The sequence below is a fragment of the Mustela lutreola genome, chromosome 2 (genome assembly GCF_030435805.1).
Source record: "Mustela lutreola isolate mMusLut2 chromosome 2, mMusLut2.pri, whole genome shotgun sequence".
NCBI classification, from domain to species: domain Eukaryota; kingdom Metazoa; phylum Chordata; class Mammalia; order Carnivora; family Mustelidae; genus Mustela; species Mustela lutreola.
In genome coordinates this window covers 1,289,106-1,303,824 of record NC_081291.1, presented here as the reverse complement: position 1 = coordinate 1,303,824, position 14,719 = coordinate 1,289,106, and the positions used below count along the sequence as shown (strand labels likewise).

The 14,719-nt window shown below is 64.2% G+C and overlaps 1 protein-coding gene across 2 annotated transcripts; it reads left to right on the top strand.

Annotated features, from left to right (window-relative positions):
- Window positions 1-2: 2 nt before the first annotated feature.
- MOB3A (MOB kinase activator 3A) lies at window positions 3-13,645 on the top strand. Of its 2 annotated transcripts, XM_059159327.1 has the most exons (5): window positions 3-135; window positions 799-961; window positions 8,050-8,597; window positions 9,725-9,927; window positions 12,667-13,645. In XM_059159327.1, exons 3-5 carry the CDS (start codon window positions 8,177-8,179, stop codon window positions 12,694-12,696), a joined length of 654 nt encoding a protein of 217 aa, XP_059015310.1. In that variant the 5' UTR covers window positions 3-135; window positions 799-961; window positions 8,050-8,176; the 3' UTR covers window positions 12,697-13,645. The 2 variants fall into 2 exon arrangements, with proteins under 2 accessions (XP_059015310.1, XP_059015309.1); XM_059159326.1 differs by lacking the exons at window positions 3-135; window positions 799-961 and adding an exon at window positions 7,755-7,914.
- The last annotated feature ends 1,074 nt before the right edge of the window (window positions 13,646-14,719 follow it).

The window sequence follows — 14,719 nt, the reverse complement described above, 5'->3', positions numbered from 1 at the left end:
TCCGGGGAGGCCCAGGCCGGTAGCGGAAGTACATCTGTCTGGGCGGGGTGGCGGGGCGGGCGCTGCGCTCTGTGGCTCCGGGGCGGCGGTCGCTGGACGCCGGACAGCCGCGGCCGGTTGGACGTGAGCCTGCAGGTGGGTCCCCTGAGGGACGGGCGCGGGCGGCAGGGAGGCCGGATGGGGGCGGCGAACGCGGGCGGCGGGACGGGGGATCCCTCCGGAGGGGAGGATGCCGGAGCCGGCGCGGCCCGACGCTTTGCTCTCCGGCTTGCGCTCGGTTCTGCGACAGGTGCCCCGCGGCTTCGCTCCTGCTCTACCGCGGACAGCCTGGGCTCTTACTAGCCCGGGTTACAGGCTCGGCGGGAGTGACAGGAGGGGCCACACCCCCGGCCCACGCTAGGGCCGCGCACTGCGGCCTCTCCCGAAGTCCTCCGTCCATTGTGTCCCCGGGTGTCCGTGGCCACCTGTTGGGTCCGTTCTCAGAAGCCACTGAGCCGTGTCCTGCCTGTGGATGAGAACAGAGCAAGTGGACGTCCCCCCCCTGCAGGCACGCACCCTGCAACACCCTGGTCGGGGCCATCTGCGCACGTGGCTTCCGGTCTCCCTCACCCCTGCAGAGTCTCAGCTGAGGGGTGGGTGCCCCATACTCGCCGAGTCCCAGACACAGCATGTTTGACAAAAAAAAAAATAAAAGATAAGGTGACCGTGAGATTTGCCGCACCTGCTGGTGTGCAAATCTGGCATTCCTGGGTAAAATGGGTGCGGTCTTAGTAGTGACTCCACTTTTCCACTTTTCAGCAAGGCCCCCGGACAGTGCGAGATTCTGCCCTGGCTCATGTCGCAGTCCTAACGCCAACGCCCATCCGGCTCCTGCTTCCACCGGCCTCACTGCTCTCCGCGGTGGGCTTGAGTCCTTGAACGGGGCTAGCGGCACAAGCTGGTAACCAGGTGCTGGGTGTGGGTGAGTTAGTGTTGGTTATAATCTTGTTTAAATCGGGCTTATTTTTTAAAGATTATTTATTTATTTACTTATTTGACACAGAGAGAGAGAGAGATCACAAGGAGGCAGAGCAGCAGGCAGGTGCGGGGGGAAGCAGGCTCCCCGCGGAGCAGAGAGCCCGATGTGGGGCTCTATCCCAGCACCCCGGGATCATGATCTGAGCTGGAGGCAGAGGCTTAACCCACTGAGACACCCAGGCGCCCTAAATCGGGCTTATTTTTAAGAGCAGTTTCAGGTTCTGAGCCAGAGTAGAAGGTGGGGCTCCCCAGGCTCCCTCTCCCCATAACTGCTCGGCCTCCCCCATGACCAGCCTCCCCGCCAGAGCCCGATGTTTGCGACCAGTGGCGGAACACCACCGAGACATGATGAACACAGGCGGGAGGTGACACCGGGCCTCCCGGTCGGTGCCGCACGCAGCCTGGCTGCTCTGGCTCAGGGACACACCACTGAGCTTCCTCTGTTCTCTGCCGGGCTGCAGAGTTCTTGTCTGAACCTCCCTGAAGGCAGGGCACGTCCCCGTCTCCATCGCGGAGGCTGAGGGCGGGAGTCTGTGCGCCAGACATCCCCGGTAACCCAGGAGGGAGTTCCGGGTGCGCCTCGCTCCTCTCTGAGCAGGAGCAGCGGCGGTTCTTTGCTCTCCTGGGGGGGGGGGTGTCCTCGGAAATGCTCGTTCGGTTCCTGAGCTGTTTCCTAAGCCACCTTCCATGGGCTTGTCCGTCTGCACAGGCGCTGCCCAGCCAGGGGCACTCGGCGCCAAGTCTGCGGCGAGCCTGGTCCCAGGAGTGGGTCTGCCTTGTCCAGCGCGTGGCGAAATGGAGCTTGAACCCAGACTCCCCGAGCAGCTGGCTCAGACCTTGGGCTTCTCCTCAGGGAAGTTTCAGACATGCCCCAGCAGGAGAGCCCCGTTCCTGATTTCCTAGAATCTCGAGATTCAGATAGTTTCGGCGGAAAGGGCAGATCCAGCGAGCGGTGAGGCAGCACCCAGGCCAACCAGCAGGCCTCGGACTGGCTTTCACGCTCTGCTTTCTCTGCCCCAGGGGACAGGGGCCAAACAGTATTTCAGCATTTGTCTCCGGGTGGGGAAGGCGCAGGGGGAGGGGGAGGGGCAGGGGCCTCGCAGCCCCGTGTGTGCCCGGCGCCCCCTCCTGCCTGGGGCAGCCCATGTGGGAGGCTCAGGACACCCGGGCTCGCATCCAGGCCCCCCTTCTATTTGCGACTGTTCTGACTCTGAGGCCCTTCCTGCCTCTCCCGGCTTCTGGGGGTTCCAGGCAATCTCAGGCGTCCTTCGGCTTGTAGACCTGTGCCCCCTCTCTGCCGCCCTGGTCCCATGGCCCACTTCTCCGTGTGTCTGCGTCCAGATTTCCGTGTTCTTCTAAAGACCCTTGTCATTGGGCTTGGGGCTCCCCTGCCCAGCGTGACCTTATCTTTATATCTGCAAAGACCTTATTTCCAGAGAAGATCCCATTCACAGGTGCCGGGTATGTTTTGGGGGAAGGGATTCGACCCATAACGGACCGATGGGGAGTGACTGTGGCTGGGCACAGGGTTTTTTTTTAGGTGCTGAGAATGTTCTAGAATTGTGATGGTTGCACTCCCTCTGATTGTACTACAAACCACTGGATTGTCTACTTTAAAAGTTATCTGTAGTACATGAATTACATCACAGTGGACTATAAAAGGCTTATCGGGGGGACTGAGTATGCAGAGCCCCGTGGTAGCACCTGGCCTGCTGTGGTCTCCGCAAACCACTTCCTGCCTTCCTACAAAACAAATTGGGGAACTTCACCCCAGAAGCAAAGACAGGAGGGCCAAATGCGGGTAGAATGCCACGCCCTGTGGGGTTGGGGGGAGGGGCTGGAGCCACCATCCTGGGGGTCCTGCAGGTGGGTGGCTCCCCGCCTGGTGGCTCCCCACCCGGGAAGCTGTGCTGGTTTTTTAAAAATCTACATTTCGACAGTGGAAGACAGCTCTGGGGTGCGGTCTTCTTGGACAGGACCGATCCCGGGCTTTGAGCATCTTCCAGCCAAACTCTTGGGTGCCCGGCCGGGAGCCAGGGTCGGCTGATCGAGGACACACAGGGCTGACCTTGGCGGTTGTGGCCTGTCGGTCTAGGCCCTGCCCTGCTCCAGCAGTGTCCCTGCAGTGGGGACGTGGCTGCCGCCCAAGCAGGACACAGAGGCACCGGAAGGAAGTGGCAGGGGCCGCGGCTTCTCCCCGGCAGGGTCGTGCAAGGCAGCTGCTTGGAGGAACTGTGTTTTGTTTGGTTTTCAGAAGAAAAGAGGGGAGGAGGGGGTGGGGTGGGGAGTTTTGTGGCTCACCTTCCTCAGCCTGGAGGCTGCTGAGTACTGCCGCGTCTCCTTTGAGGCGAGATCCCGGGCCGCCCGTGAGAAGCCTGTCCACCTTCCCCCGCGCTGTCCTCGGGGGTGTCTGGGAAGAGCCGGTCACCTGGGCTGCGGGTGGCAATGGGGGTCGCCCCCTGCAGCACTTCTCAAGGCAAAGGCACATTGAGGTGGCCGGCCACCCCTCGGCCACGGGGCGCCTGTGTTTCCCATGGAAAGTCCTTTGTTTTGGAGGGGAATTCTTCCCTTCAGGGAAGGTTTTTAGAAAACCATTGGTTCCGCTTAAAAAATTCCTCGCCCATTCTGAGAAGACACAGAGCAGGCAGGAGCCCCGAGAGCTGCCCGCCGCCCCGTCTTCCAGAACCGGCCTGGCGCGCGTCTGGCCCCAGGCCTGGAGGCCCGTGGGCAGACCCTGCCGTGCCCCTGAGGCCCTGCCATCTCACACGACCCGCTTCCATCTGTGCCGGTCACAAGTCCACAGTGACATGGTCACAAGCTAAGCTCCCAGAGCCACCCCCAGAGGCCCCAAAGAGGCAACAACGGGGTGCTGGCGAGGTGCACGAGAGGCCCGGAAGCCAGGCTAGGCCCAGCAGGAGCGACAGTGGCCCCAGTTCGGCCGGGCGGGGACGCAGCCCCGGCCCGGCGTTCTCAAGCGGAAGGGAGTTTGCAGGTTGAAGCGTGGCCGTGAGTGAGGAAGCAGGGGGCCCTGCTCTCGGGTGGCGGGAGCGGGTGACTCTGCTCTTGGGCGGCGGGAGCGGGTGATTCGCTCCTCCAGTTGGCCTGCAGGGCATCGCTCCCCCGTGACCTGTGCCCAGGGTGGCCCGAGAGTGGCCAGGTGTGCAATCAGCTAGCGGGACAGGGAGGCAGGCCGCTTGGGCATCAGCAGTCTCCGGTGAGGCCCGGGGGTCCCCGCCGGCCTGTCCGGTGCACCCGTCCACAGTGTAGAGAGGCCTGGGCTACAGGTGGGTGAGTGGGGCTGCGCGCTCTGGGGCACCACCTCCCTCCATCCAGGTCCTGGGCACCCGGGACTGTGCCTGCCTCCCGAGACCAGGAGGGTCTGCTGCCCGGGCCTGGGGCCTGGAAAGCACACACGTGGGTTGTGAGCAGAGCTGTGGTAGGGGAACAGCCCTGGTCCCGGGGGTGCCCTGGCCTTGGGGTGAGACCGATGGACGCCTAAATAATGGACAGGTGGTTTGCCGTGGAGGCACGTGGCCTGGCGGGACAGATGGTGGCTTCACCCCCACAGCCTGGGGTTTGAGCTCTGGTTCCTCCCTATCCAGGCATCCTGACTACTGGTTAACCAGGTAGCAGGGAGTCACTGTCCTCTAAGGCAGGCTCTCGGCCAGATGACTCCCCCCAAGGGACACGGGGCAGTGTCTGGGGACATCTGGGGTCCTCATACCTGGGGGTGCTGCTCAGCGCCCGGGATACCCCAATGTTAGCAGGGCCCAGGGTGCTGATCTAATTTGGGCCCATTTTCCCATTTGCTCGGGTAGCCACCCCGTCCTCAGACAGTGACCGGGATGTGCCCAGCCAGGAGTCAGCACAGCCGCAAGAAGAGGGGGACAACCAGAGCCGGCGGCGAGCGAGGGGAAGCCCTTGGGCTGGGTCGATGGCCCACTCCCTCCCGCTTCAGAGCTGCCGCCAGAGGTCGTTCCCTCGGACGGACCGTCACCTGCGCCTCTGCTCCGTGAGCAACTCCGGAGCGGCTGCAGTGTGGCCGTGGGGCTGCTGACCAGTTCTGTCGGGGGCCAGGTTGGGCTCCCCTCGGGCCTCTTTCCCCAGCAGGGAGTCAGAGCCGTTAGAGACGGTCCGCGGGCCGAGCCCCCCGCACGCCGGCTCAGGGCTTCGTGTTTTCAGTTCATCGAGGCCACGCACAGCCACCGCCACTGGCCACTTCCATGGCCTCCAGATACCCGACACAAGCCCCTTCCCGTCCGTGGAGGGGCCTGGTCTGGTGTGTCATCTGCGTGGACTCACACCCCGCGGGGCCTCCTGTGTCTGGGTCCCTCCCTGTGCATCGTGGGCTCGGGGTCCGTCCCAGGGGCTGCACGTGGGGCCTCGCTCCTGTCCACGCCCTGGGGCGCTCCCACGTGAGGGACACAGCTTGATCACGCGTTCACCTGTTGAGGGACCTTTGGGTTGTTTCCACCCTTTTGGTGATTATCCCAGATCGTGCTGCCCTGAATACACGTTTGCACGTGACGTTTCCATGTGGATGTTTATTGTCCCTTGTCTTGGGCGTGGACCTGGCAGAGGCTCCGTCTGACTGCCGGGCTCTTGCCACAGCAGCGGCCACGCATGAGGAGTCCCGTTTCTGCATGTCCTCACTGACACCATGATTGTCCTTCGTGGTGACGGCCGTTCTCCTGGGGAGCGGTGGTTCCCCCCTCCTCCCACTGGGGCTTCTCTCGTCCCCCTAGCCCGGTCGTCCGTGGCCAGCTCTTCCGTCCCGGATGCTCCCCTCCGGTGTTCCGCACGGTTTATCCTGCCTCGAGCAGACCTTCCGGCGCCCACACTGCAGAGCTGGGCCCACAAGATGGTCGGGCTTTGCGGGTCAGTGCAGGGAAGGGAGCCCTGAGCCCTTGTGCGACCAGGGCCTGGCCGGCGTCGTCAGCAGTTACCCCAGCCAGCACTCGGGGACGCCATGCGTGGCCTAGGGCTGCTGTAGCGAGTGACCACAGATTTCGTGGCCTAAAGAAACATGGATCTATCATCTCACAGTTCTGAAGGTCAGGAGTTCAGAACGGTGCAGTCAGGGCTGGTCCCCCCGGGGCTCAGGGAGACCCGGCTCCTGCCCTTTCCTGGCCTGCGGCCCCCTCCATCCTCCCCGCCAGCAATGCGGGGTCTGCCCGTCTCCGGGACCCCGCCCTCTGCCTCCCTCTCGTGACCCCGCCCTCTGCCTCCCTCTCGTGACGACCTCGTGGGGATGCCAGGCCCCCCGGGAACGCAGCCCCCAGCTCGGGGCCCTGACGGGCCCCTCTGCTACGGGAGGAAACACGTCCACAGGTCTCGGGCCAGGACGGGGATGTCTCTGCGGCCTTTATTCCTCCTACCACATCCTCTCCCCTGACCAGGGCACATCAGGCGCCGCCTGAGCCCTGAGCGTGGGGTCCCGGGTTCACACCAAGGATGAGGCCACGCTGGCCGGGTTGGACAGCTGTGGAGGTGGGTCGCTCCACCTCTGCTACCGCCTCCCACTCGGCCCCCACACCCCTCGCTAACCGCGGGAGGACCAGCTCTCCAGGCTCCGCGTGAGCGCCACAGCCCCTCCGCTCCAGGTGCCTGCAGGTCGGCTCGGTCCCGGCCACCCGACAGCCGTGGGGACACAGGTGTCCCGGCCCCAGCGCTGGTTTAGGCCGTCGGCGCGTGACACGCAGCGTCTGACATCCATCGCCGGCTCGAGGAGCCTGGCCTTTGGTCGCAGGGTCTGGGCGAGCAGGTGGAGGGGCGCGGGCCCCACGGGAGGGCCACCGGCTCTCGGGGATCTTCTCGGGGGCCGCGCCTGCAGGAGTCACGGGGAAGCCCTAACTGCATGTTTGCTAGTAGCCAGGCGTCCCTGTCAGCCCGACATCGTCGTCCTGGGGACACTGTGTCCACCCACTGGGCCCCGCAGGAGTCTGGGCCCGGGATGCCGGTGCTCCTCTCTTTGGCTCCGCTGTCTGTGGTACTGGTGACACTGCGGCACTCTGCCGGGGCTGCCCTGGGTCCTGGGGGGCTGAGGGGCATCTCCATAGAAGCAGGTCTGAGGGAAACAGAGGCCAGAGAGTATGGGGTTCCTCCAGAAGCCGGGAAAGGCAGGAGCTCCCAGGAATCCCATTCCAGATGTGGGACCTCCAGAACTTTCTGGAGTTGGGCTGTTAGGAGCCCTAGGTGTGTGGTAATTTGCTACAGCAACGTGCCAGGTCTGGAGGGACAGGCTGCTTGACGACCAGCCAGTTCTGAGCCAGGGGACTGAACCCCACGATTTAAGCAGAGAGAAGGCGGGGGGCCGTGGACTGTAACGGGTCGGCAACTTGGGCGCGGTGTGTGCGGGGTGGGGTGGGGCCACCCGCCGGTCCTTCCGCTTCCCAGTTCTCCCCAGACTTCCCCTTCTGCGCCTTCCGCCTGGTGAACTCCGGAGACCTCCACCCCGCTGGCTCCACTGGGCGCCAGGCTTCCCCACCCCAGCCCCCGCTGTCTTAGCCTGGCCGTGCCCCGGGACCATGCTGGGTGGTGCAGGGTGGGGACGGCCCCGGGCACAGCCTGGTGACTGCGCCCCCAGTACGAGCCTGCTCGCCGCCTTCATGTGCTCGATCGCATGCCCTTGTGCTCTCTGAAGGGGGGTCCGTGCTGTCCACATGTAACCGAGGAGGACGCCGGGCCCAGAGAAGGCTGCAGGGGGCACCAGGGGAGGTGGGCTCTCTCGGCGGGGCCTCATCCTGGGGAACCAGCGGGCATGCGTCACGGTCCCATGTTGGGCAGGCCGGACCCAGCAAGGCTCGTCCAGGCCTCTGAGATGGGCACTGCGGTGGAGAGTGTCCCCCCAGAATTCACGTCCGCCATCGGGAATGGGGTCTTTGCACACGTCCTCAGGTGCGAAAGGAGGGCATCCAGTGCAGCGAGGGGTCGGAGGCAGTGCAGAAACAGAAATCATGCTTTCCAGCTCTGGAGGCCCGCGCCAGAGTGGCGTTTCCAGAACCAGCTGACTGTCCCCCACCCGTGTTGCAGGTCTCAGGGAAGGCCCGGGGTGCAGCGGATCTCCCGTCCCCACGGCGGCCGCCCGACACCAGCGTCCCGCCTGGGCCCGTCTGCGGAAGCGTCACCGGCGAGTGTGCCGACCGGGCCGGGGGCCGACATGTCCAACCCCTTCCTGAAGCAAGTGTTCAACAAGGACAAGACCTTCCGTCCCAAGCGCAAGTTCGAGCCGGGCACCCAGCGCTTCGAGCTGCACAAGAAGGCACAAGCGTCGCTGAACGCGGGGCTGGACCTGAAGCTGGCCGTGCAGCTGCCCCCCGGCGAGGAGCTCAGTGACTGGGTGGCCGTGCACGTGGTGGACTTCTTCAACCGCATCAACCTCATCTACGGCACCATCGGCGACGGGTGCACGGAGCAGTCGTGCCCGGTCATGTCGGGCGGCCCCAAGTACGAGTACCGCTGGCAGGACGAGCACCAGTTCCGCAAGCCCACGGCGCTGTCGGCCCCCCGCTACATGGACCTGCTCATGGACTGGGTCGAGGTGCAGATCAACGACGAGGGGCTCTTCCCCACCCACGTCGGTGAGCTATGGGGCGCGGGGGCGGGCCAGGCCCAGTGCCCTCCTCCGACCGGGGGAGTCTGCGTTCACACGTCTGCCCATTTAAAGTGTGCAGTTCAGTGCTGTTTAGTGCTAGAACATTTCACCACTGCGAGAGCAGCCTGGTACCCATCAGCCGTCATCCCCACCCCTGCCCCAGCCCCGGCTCCCACCCCCTCCTCACTGTCTGCATGGACGGGACTCCTCTGGGGCCCTCCTGGGAGTGGGGTCCTGTGGGACGCGTCCTCCTGGGTCTGGCCGCTCTCACTGAGCCCCGTGTCCTCAGATCCATTCGCTCAGTTGTCAGTATGTTTGCCGAGTTGTGCAACCGTCAGTACTACCTAATTCCAGAACCCTCCATCACCTGCAAGGAATCCCTTTCCCTAGAGCAGTCACTCCCCAGGCGTCCCAGCGCGGGGTCAGGCTGGACCTGTCACACACAGCTCCCGGAGAGCTTTTTCTTTCCTGCTCGCCCTCGGCTCCGCGCCCATCTCCCCGCTGGAGGGCAGCTGTGTGGGCTCCGCTGTGTGGGGGCCTGGCCCGGGCACCGCATGAGCTCGCTGCCGTCTCTGGTCCGCCCCCCACCCACCGTTAGCCAGCAGGGTCCCCGTGACAAGGGTGGGGGCCCGTGTGTTCTCTCTGGTCTGGGCCGCCGCCCGCCAGTGCCACTGCAGACCCGGGAATGGGTGGGGGGCAGAAGGAGCACGCGGGGGCGCCCAGTGCACAGACTGGGACCCCCCAGCAGGGGCACGTCAGCACCATGGAGAAAAGGGAAGACGGAGAGGCACTGAACTCGGTCGTCCGAGTTCGGGCCTGGGGCACGGCGGCAGGCAGGTTGTGTCCGCGTGTAGACAGAGCGGAGGTGGGGAGGGAACCCTCGGGGCTCGGCCGTCAGCGTCCGGCAGCGTGTGGACGCGCTGTCCCATTTGATTCAGTAAAACCGACGGAGCGGAATCACGCCCAGGACCGGGCGAGGAGGGCTCGCAGACGGAGGGCTCCGGCCTTCGCTAGGGGAAGGCCGGGGGAGGGTGGCCCCAGGCGGCGCGGCGGGGGCGCGGCGGGGCGCGGCGGGGGCTCCCAGCAGCGCGGCTGACCCCCGGCCCCGCGCAGGCACGCCGTTTCCCAAGAACTTCCTGCAGGCGGTGAAGAAGATCCTGTCGCGGCTGTTCCGCGTGTTCGTGCACGTCTACATCCACCACTTCGACCGCATCGCGCAGCTGGGCTCCGAGGCGCACGTCAACACGTGCTACAAGCACTTCTACTACTTCGTGCGCGAGTTCGGCCTCATCGACACCAAGGAGCTGGAGCCGCTGGTGGGCGCGGGCGGGGCCCGCGGCGGGAGGGGGCGGGGCCCGCGGCGGGAGGGGGCGGGGCCGCTGGTGAGCGCAGGCTGCGGCGGGAGGAGCTGGAGCCGCTGGTGGGCGCGGGCGCGGGCGGCGGGAGGGGCGGGGCGTTCCAGCCGGGCTTGGGTGGGGAGTGTGGGGTGGGGAGTGTGGGGTGGGGGGCAGAAGCCAGGGACAGCTAGCACAGCCCGCCCAGCTTGGTTCTCGACATGGGGGCCGCTTGGATCCCCGGCGCCCGACACCCAGCCGCTGGGGTGCTTTGGGGTTTTCTTTGGTCCCTGCCCCACTGGCGGGCAAGCGGGGATGCAGCTGCCCAGGTACACTCGGTCCCCCCCCCCCGCCAGAGGCCATGAATCCTGGGGGGTCCCCCACCCCCCAACGAGGTCACTCCTGTCGCGCAGCCCAGAGCCATCGTGGGGGCGGGATGCCTGGAGGAGGCCGGTCCCTCCCGTGGCTGCCCCCCTTTCCCTGTGGGAGACGCCGGGGGTGGGGGGGGTCTCCAGAGCACGGGCAACAGCGGCCTGGGGGGCTGCTTCGGGGGCCCTCGGTGTCCCCTGGCCGGACACCGGTAGTGACTGATTCCTCATTGAGGTAGACTTCACACACGTGCAAGCTGTCCGCCGTGTGTGACACATTCCCAAGGTGCTCCGCCGTCACCGGCTGGTTTCCAGAGCATTCCGTCCCAAGAAACCCCAGCCCCGCTGGCCGGCACTCCCCAGCCCACAGCTCCCTCGAACCACCCTCCGACTGGGGCTTTGCCGACCCAAAACCTGTGGGTCCCAGCCTGGGGATGGGCCCTCGCCCACTGCTCTCCCACATTCTGGGGGGCTTTTAGCAGGAACTGGGAGGCCAGAGCGTGGCAGGACTGCTCTCCAGAGCCCCACCAGCCACCACCACCCCTGCTCGCAAGGGGTCCCGGTGAGGCCAGTGGCCAGAGCCCCAAAGGGCCATTCCAGGGAGTGGGGGCATACCCAAAGTGCAGAGAAGCTAGAATGTTCCAGGGGCTAGCGGGCCCTGGCCTTGCTGGGCAGCGGCTGCGGGACTGAAATCATACTCTTCGGTCCCACGGCTTCCCTTGCATGGCCCCAGGACCCCCATGTGGGCATTTTGTTTTTTCCTTTTCTTTTTTACTGAATTCTGCATGGATTCAGGTCTTTGAACTAGGTTTGTTTGTTTGCTTGTTTTAAGATTCTATTTATTCATTTGACAGAGATCACAAGTACGCAGAGGCAGGCAGAGGGGGGGGGGAGCAGGCTCCCCACTGAGCAGAGAGCCCGATGCGGGGCTCGATCCCAGGACCCTGAGATCATGACCTGAGCCGAAGGCAGCAGCTTAACCCACTGAGCCACCCAGGCGCCCCTCTTTGAGCTGGACTGTTTTTGTCCAGCTTTCAACGACTATTCAACTCCTCCTCACATGACCGTTCCCAGTGCCTCTGTGTCCTTGTGGGCTCTGCCTAACGGGGGGGAGGGTTTACTCTGAGCTGATGGAAAGTTCTGGAACTGGGTAGAGGAAGGGTCCACACCGTTGTGGACGTGAATGCTGCTGACTGTTCACCTCAGATGGGTGCCCTTACGTGACAGTCCCCTCCATCCATGTCGTATTTCAGAGTGCCGGCAGCTGGAGCCTGCCGTGCCGTCATCTGTTTGGTGGTGTTTTTCTCAACTGTCCCCTCATCATTTCTCCCACATCAATGCTGAGAATTTTCTGTTTTTTAAGATTTATTTGAGAGAGAGTCGCATGCACACGAGCACCAGCGGGTGGGGGAGTGGCCAGGGAAGAGGGAGAAGCAGACCCCCAGCTGAGCCTAGTGCGGGACCTGATCCCAGGACCCCAAGATTGTGACCTGAGCGAAGCCAGACGCTTCACCGACCACTCAGGCGCCCAGTGCTTAGAGTTCTTTGTGGCGCCGGACAGAGGATAACGCGTGTAAGCTCGGACTTCCCCAGGCTGTGTGGCAAGGAAGCAGGTGGTGATCTGCCCGGCCACCCTGTGCACCGAGGCTCCCGGGGCCTGTCATAGACCGTGGCGGATGGCCTTCATACCTCGTCTTTTTGCATTTGGCCTTCATCTGTTGGGACGACCCTCGAGGCTGCCCTCACCGGGTCTAAAGGCTGTCTCATAATACTTGTCTTTATTTCCTGGCTGTTTTCCAGAAGTTTCTTTGCAGCGTTCAGTCCCCTATAGAAGGCACAGATCAGTACACCATGGCCCAGGATGACTGCCTGGTTTTGGAAATAAGGTTTTTGTTTTGTTTTTTTTTTTTAAGATTTTATTCATTTATTTGACAGACAGAAATCACAAGTAGGCAGAGAGGCAGGCAGAGAGAGAGAGGAGGAAGCAGGCTCCCTGCTGAGCAGAAAGCCCGATGCGGGGCTCGATCCCAGGACCCTGGGATCATGACCTGAGCCGAAGGTAGAGGCTTTAACCCACTGAGCCACCCAGGCGCCCCTGGAAATAAGGTTTTATTGGCACACAGGGAGCTAGTCGTTTCCGTGTTGAGGGGCCTGCGTCCCCCACAGGGGCCAGGACATGGCCTCTCGCCCTTCACGAAGAGCGCACCACCCCGGCTGACAGCGTGCTGTCGTCTGTTGCGTTTGCCGTTAAGTGAGGCCCGTGCCCCCTGGAGGCCGGCTCCCCTGCTTCTCCGTTTGCGCGTGCCCCCCGCCCCCTCGCGTCAGTGCCTGACGTCCCGCTTGTTCTTCACAGAAAGAAATGACCGCGCGGATGTGCCACTGACCCCTGGGCCCTACAGTCACCGAGGCGGTGCCAGGGGACCCTCGCACTTACGGCCATGTCTCCAGACCACGGACTTGTGCTTTGTAGAAAGCGCACCCAGTGAGCGAGCTCGGTCCTGGGGCGGCTGCACTGACCGTGGGGGTGGGGTCCTCCACCATCCTGGTGGGCAGCCGCTGTGGGTCTCCACGTGGCCACCTGAGCCCATCTCCTTGGCAGGCATCAAACTCGAACTCCGTGGCTCTGCGTGTTGAGCACCAGGGAAAACCCACTGGTGAACCCCTAGCACTTGCCCTCGTGACCCCGTGTCTGCTTCGCGACTCGCACGACGGGAACCCCACCCCTGCTCCCCAGCCGGGCCTCTCCATGGATCGTGAATGATGGGACTCCTCTCCCTGTTAGAGAGACGGCCCCGCTCTCTTACGAATAACACGGGACGGATCTTCCGTGTCCCGGGCTGGAACCTGTTGAATTTTGCCAAACGTGTGGCTGGGGCGAGCCCTTCTGCAGCGCACACCGGCGCTGTGCGGAAACCCTGCATCTGCGTGGCCCCCTGCGGCCCCGGGACCCGAATCCCAGCTCCGGCTGCCGTGGACATCAGGTGCCCCGTCTGGGCCACGCCGAAGTGACCGCAGGAGCGCCACCCTGTCTGTGCCTCCAACCCCCGACCCTGCGCGGCGGCCTCAGTGGCCTTTTCCATGGCAGCACTCCCAGCATAGACCGCACCGACTCCGAGTACCTCTGGGCGTCTGGGGCGCTCGCAGAAGCAAGGCCATCCCCCAGCGCCAGCAAGTGCAATTAACGCGGCCTCAGCCCGGGGTCCGGCTCAAGGAGGCCCTTTCCCTGGAATGGAGCTCCCTCTGGACGCCAGGCCTCGGCCAGCACCGAAACCACTGTGTCCCCCGGGCGGCGGGTGTCCCTGCGCCAGCCACAATACACTGTGCTGTCTTCACACCTTGGCTGCTGCCTGTCATTTCCTCTTCCCTGGCCCGAGGGCCTGGTTTTGGGCCCTGCCACCACCTTTGTCCCCGGGGTGCCCTTGTCCCCACGTGCTGAGGGCTCGCACCCGCCAAAGTGGCCCCTGGGGTGCCCCTGGGGCGGGTTCCTGCTCCCTTGCCCATTTCATTGCCCTTAAACATGGTGTTAGCTCTGCCTTTCTGCAGGGCGCAAGAGGGAGCCAGGCCTCGGGGAGCCTTGCGCCAAAGAGATCAGGAGAGCAGAGCCGGGGAGCCCTTTCTTCGATGTGGGAAACGGGGTCCAATCGCGCCCTCGTGGGGGTCCGGCCTGGGGCCTCTGGCAAAATGGGCATCGATGGGGCCGGAGCCCCGGGGCTGGGCTGGCTGTTCACCCCCAGAGGGCGCCCCATCTCCGCAATCACACGCTATTTGGAAAGACCTCAAGACACTGCTGAGTGTGCAAAACACCACAGCAATTTCCAGAACCCGCTAAGAATTTGGGAGCTGTTATTTGTAATGTCCCCCAAACACGTCCCCTCCTGGGCCCCTGGGAGCTGGGACGTGTCCCCTCCCGCAGCAGAGGGGACCTTGTCAGGGCCCTGAGGTAGGTTCCCGGGGAACCCTGCGTCTTCACCAGGTCCTCAGGAGAGGGAGGCAGAGGGCGGGGGTCCCGGAGACGGGCAGACCCCGCGCTGCTGGCGGGGAGGATGGAGTGGGGCCGTGGCCAGGAAAGGGCAGGAGCCGGGTCTCCCTGGGCCCCAGGGAGACCAACCTTGCCTGCGCCGGGGTTTTAGGACTTCCGAGCCCAGAACTCTCTGAGAATCAGTGCATGTGGTTTTAAGCGCTAAGTTGGTGGTGACCTGTCACCCGTGGCCTCGGCAGGCTCAGACTCCCGTTAGAAGGAAAAGTCTTACCCACAGAATGGCCGATATCTCTTGCCCTGGGCTACTGGGAATGCCAGAATCAGAGGCCGGCTCCCAAGGGCCTCCTCCCTCCGTGCCCAGAGAGCCACCCCAGAACTTGTCCCACCCAGAGAGGTGATGGGGTTCAAGTGCTGGCGTCGGGAAATC

Bases quoted from the DNA above. Each gene is read 5' to 3' on its own strand.
- MOB3A (XM_059159326.1), top strand. From the start codon at position 7,778: ATGCGTCACGGTCCCATGTTGGGCAGGCCGGACCCAGCAAGGCTCGTC. The intron at 7,915-8,049 runs GTGCGAAAGGAG...CCCGTGTTGCAG, and splicing joins GTCTTTGCACACGTCCTCAG to GTCTCAGGGAAGGCCCGGGG. The intron at 8,598-9,724 runs GTGAGCTATGGG...GGCCCCGCGCAG, and splicing joins GCTCTTCCCCACCCACGTCG to GCACGCCGTTTCCCAAGAAC.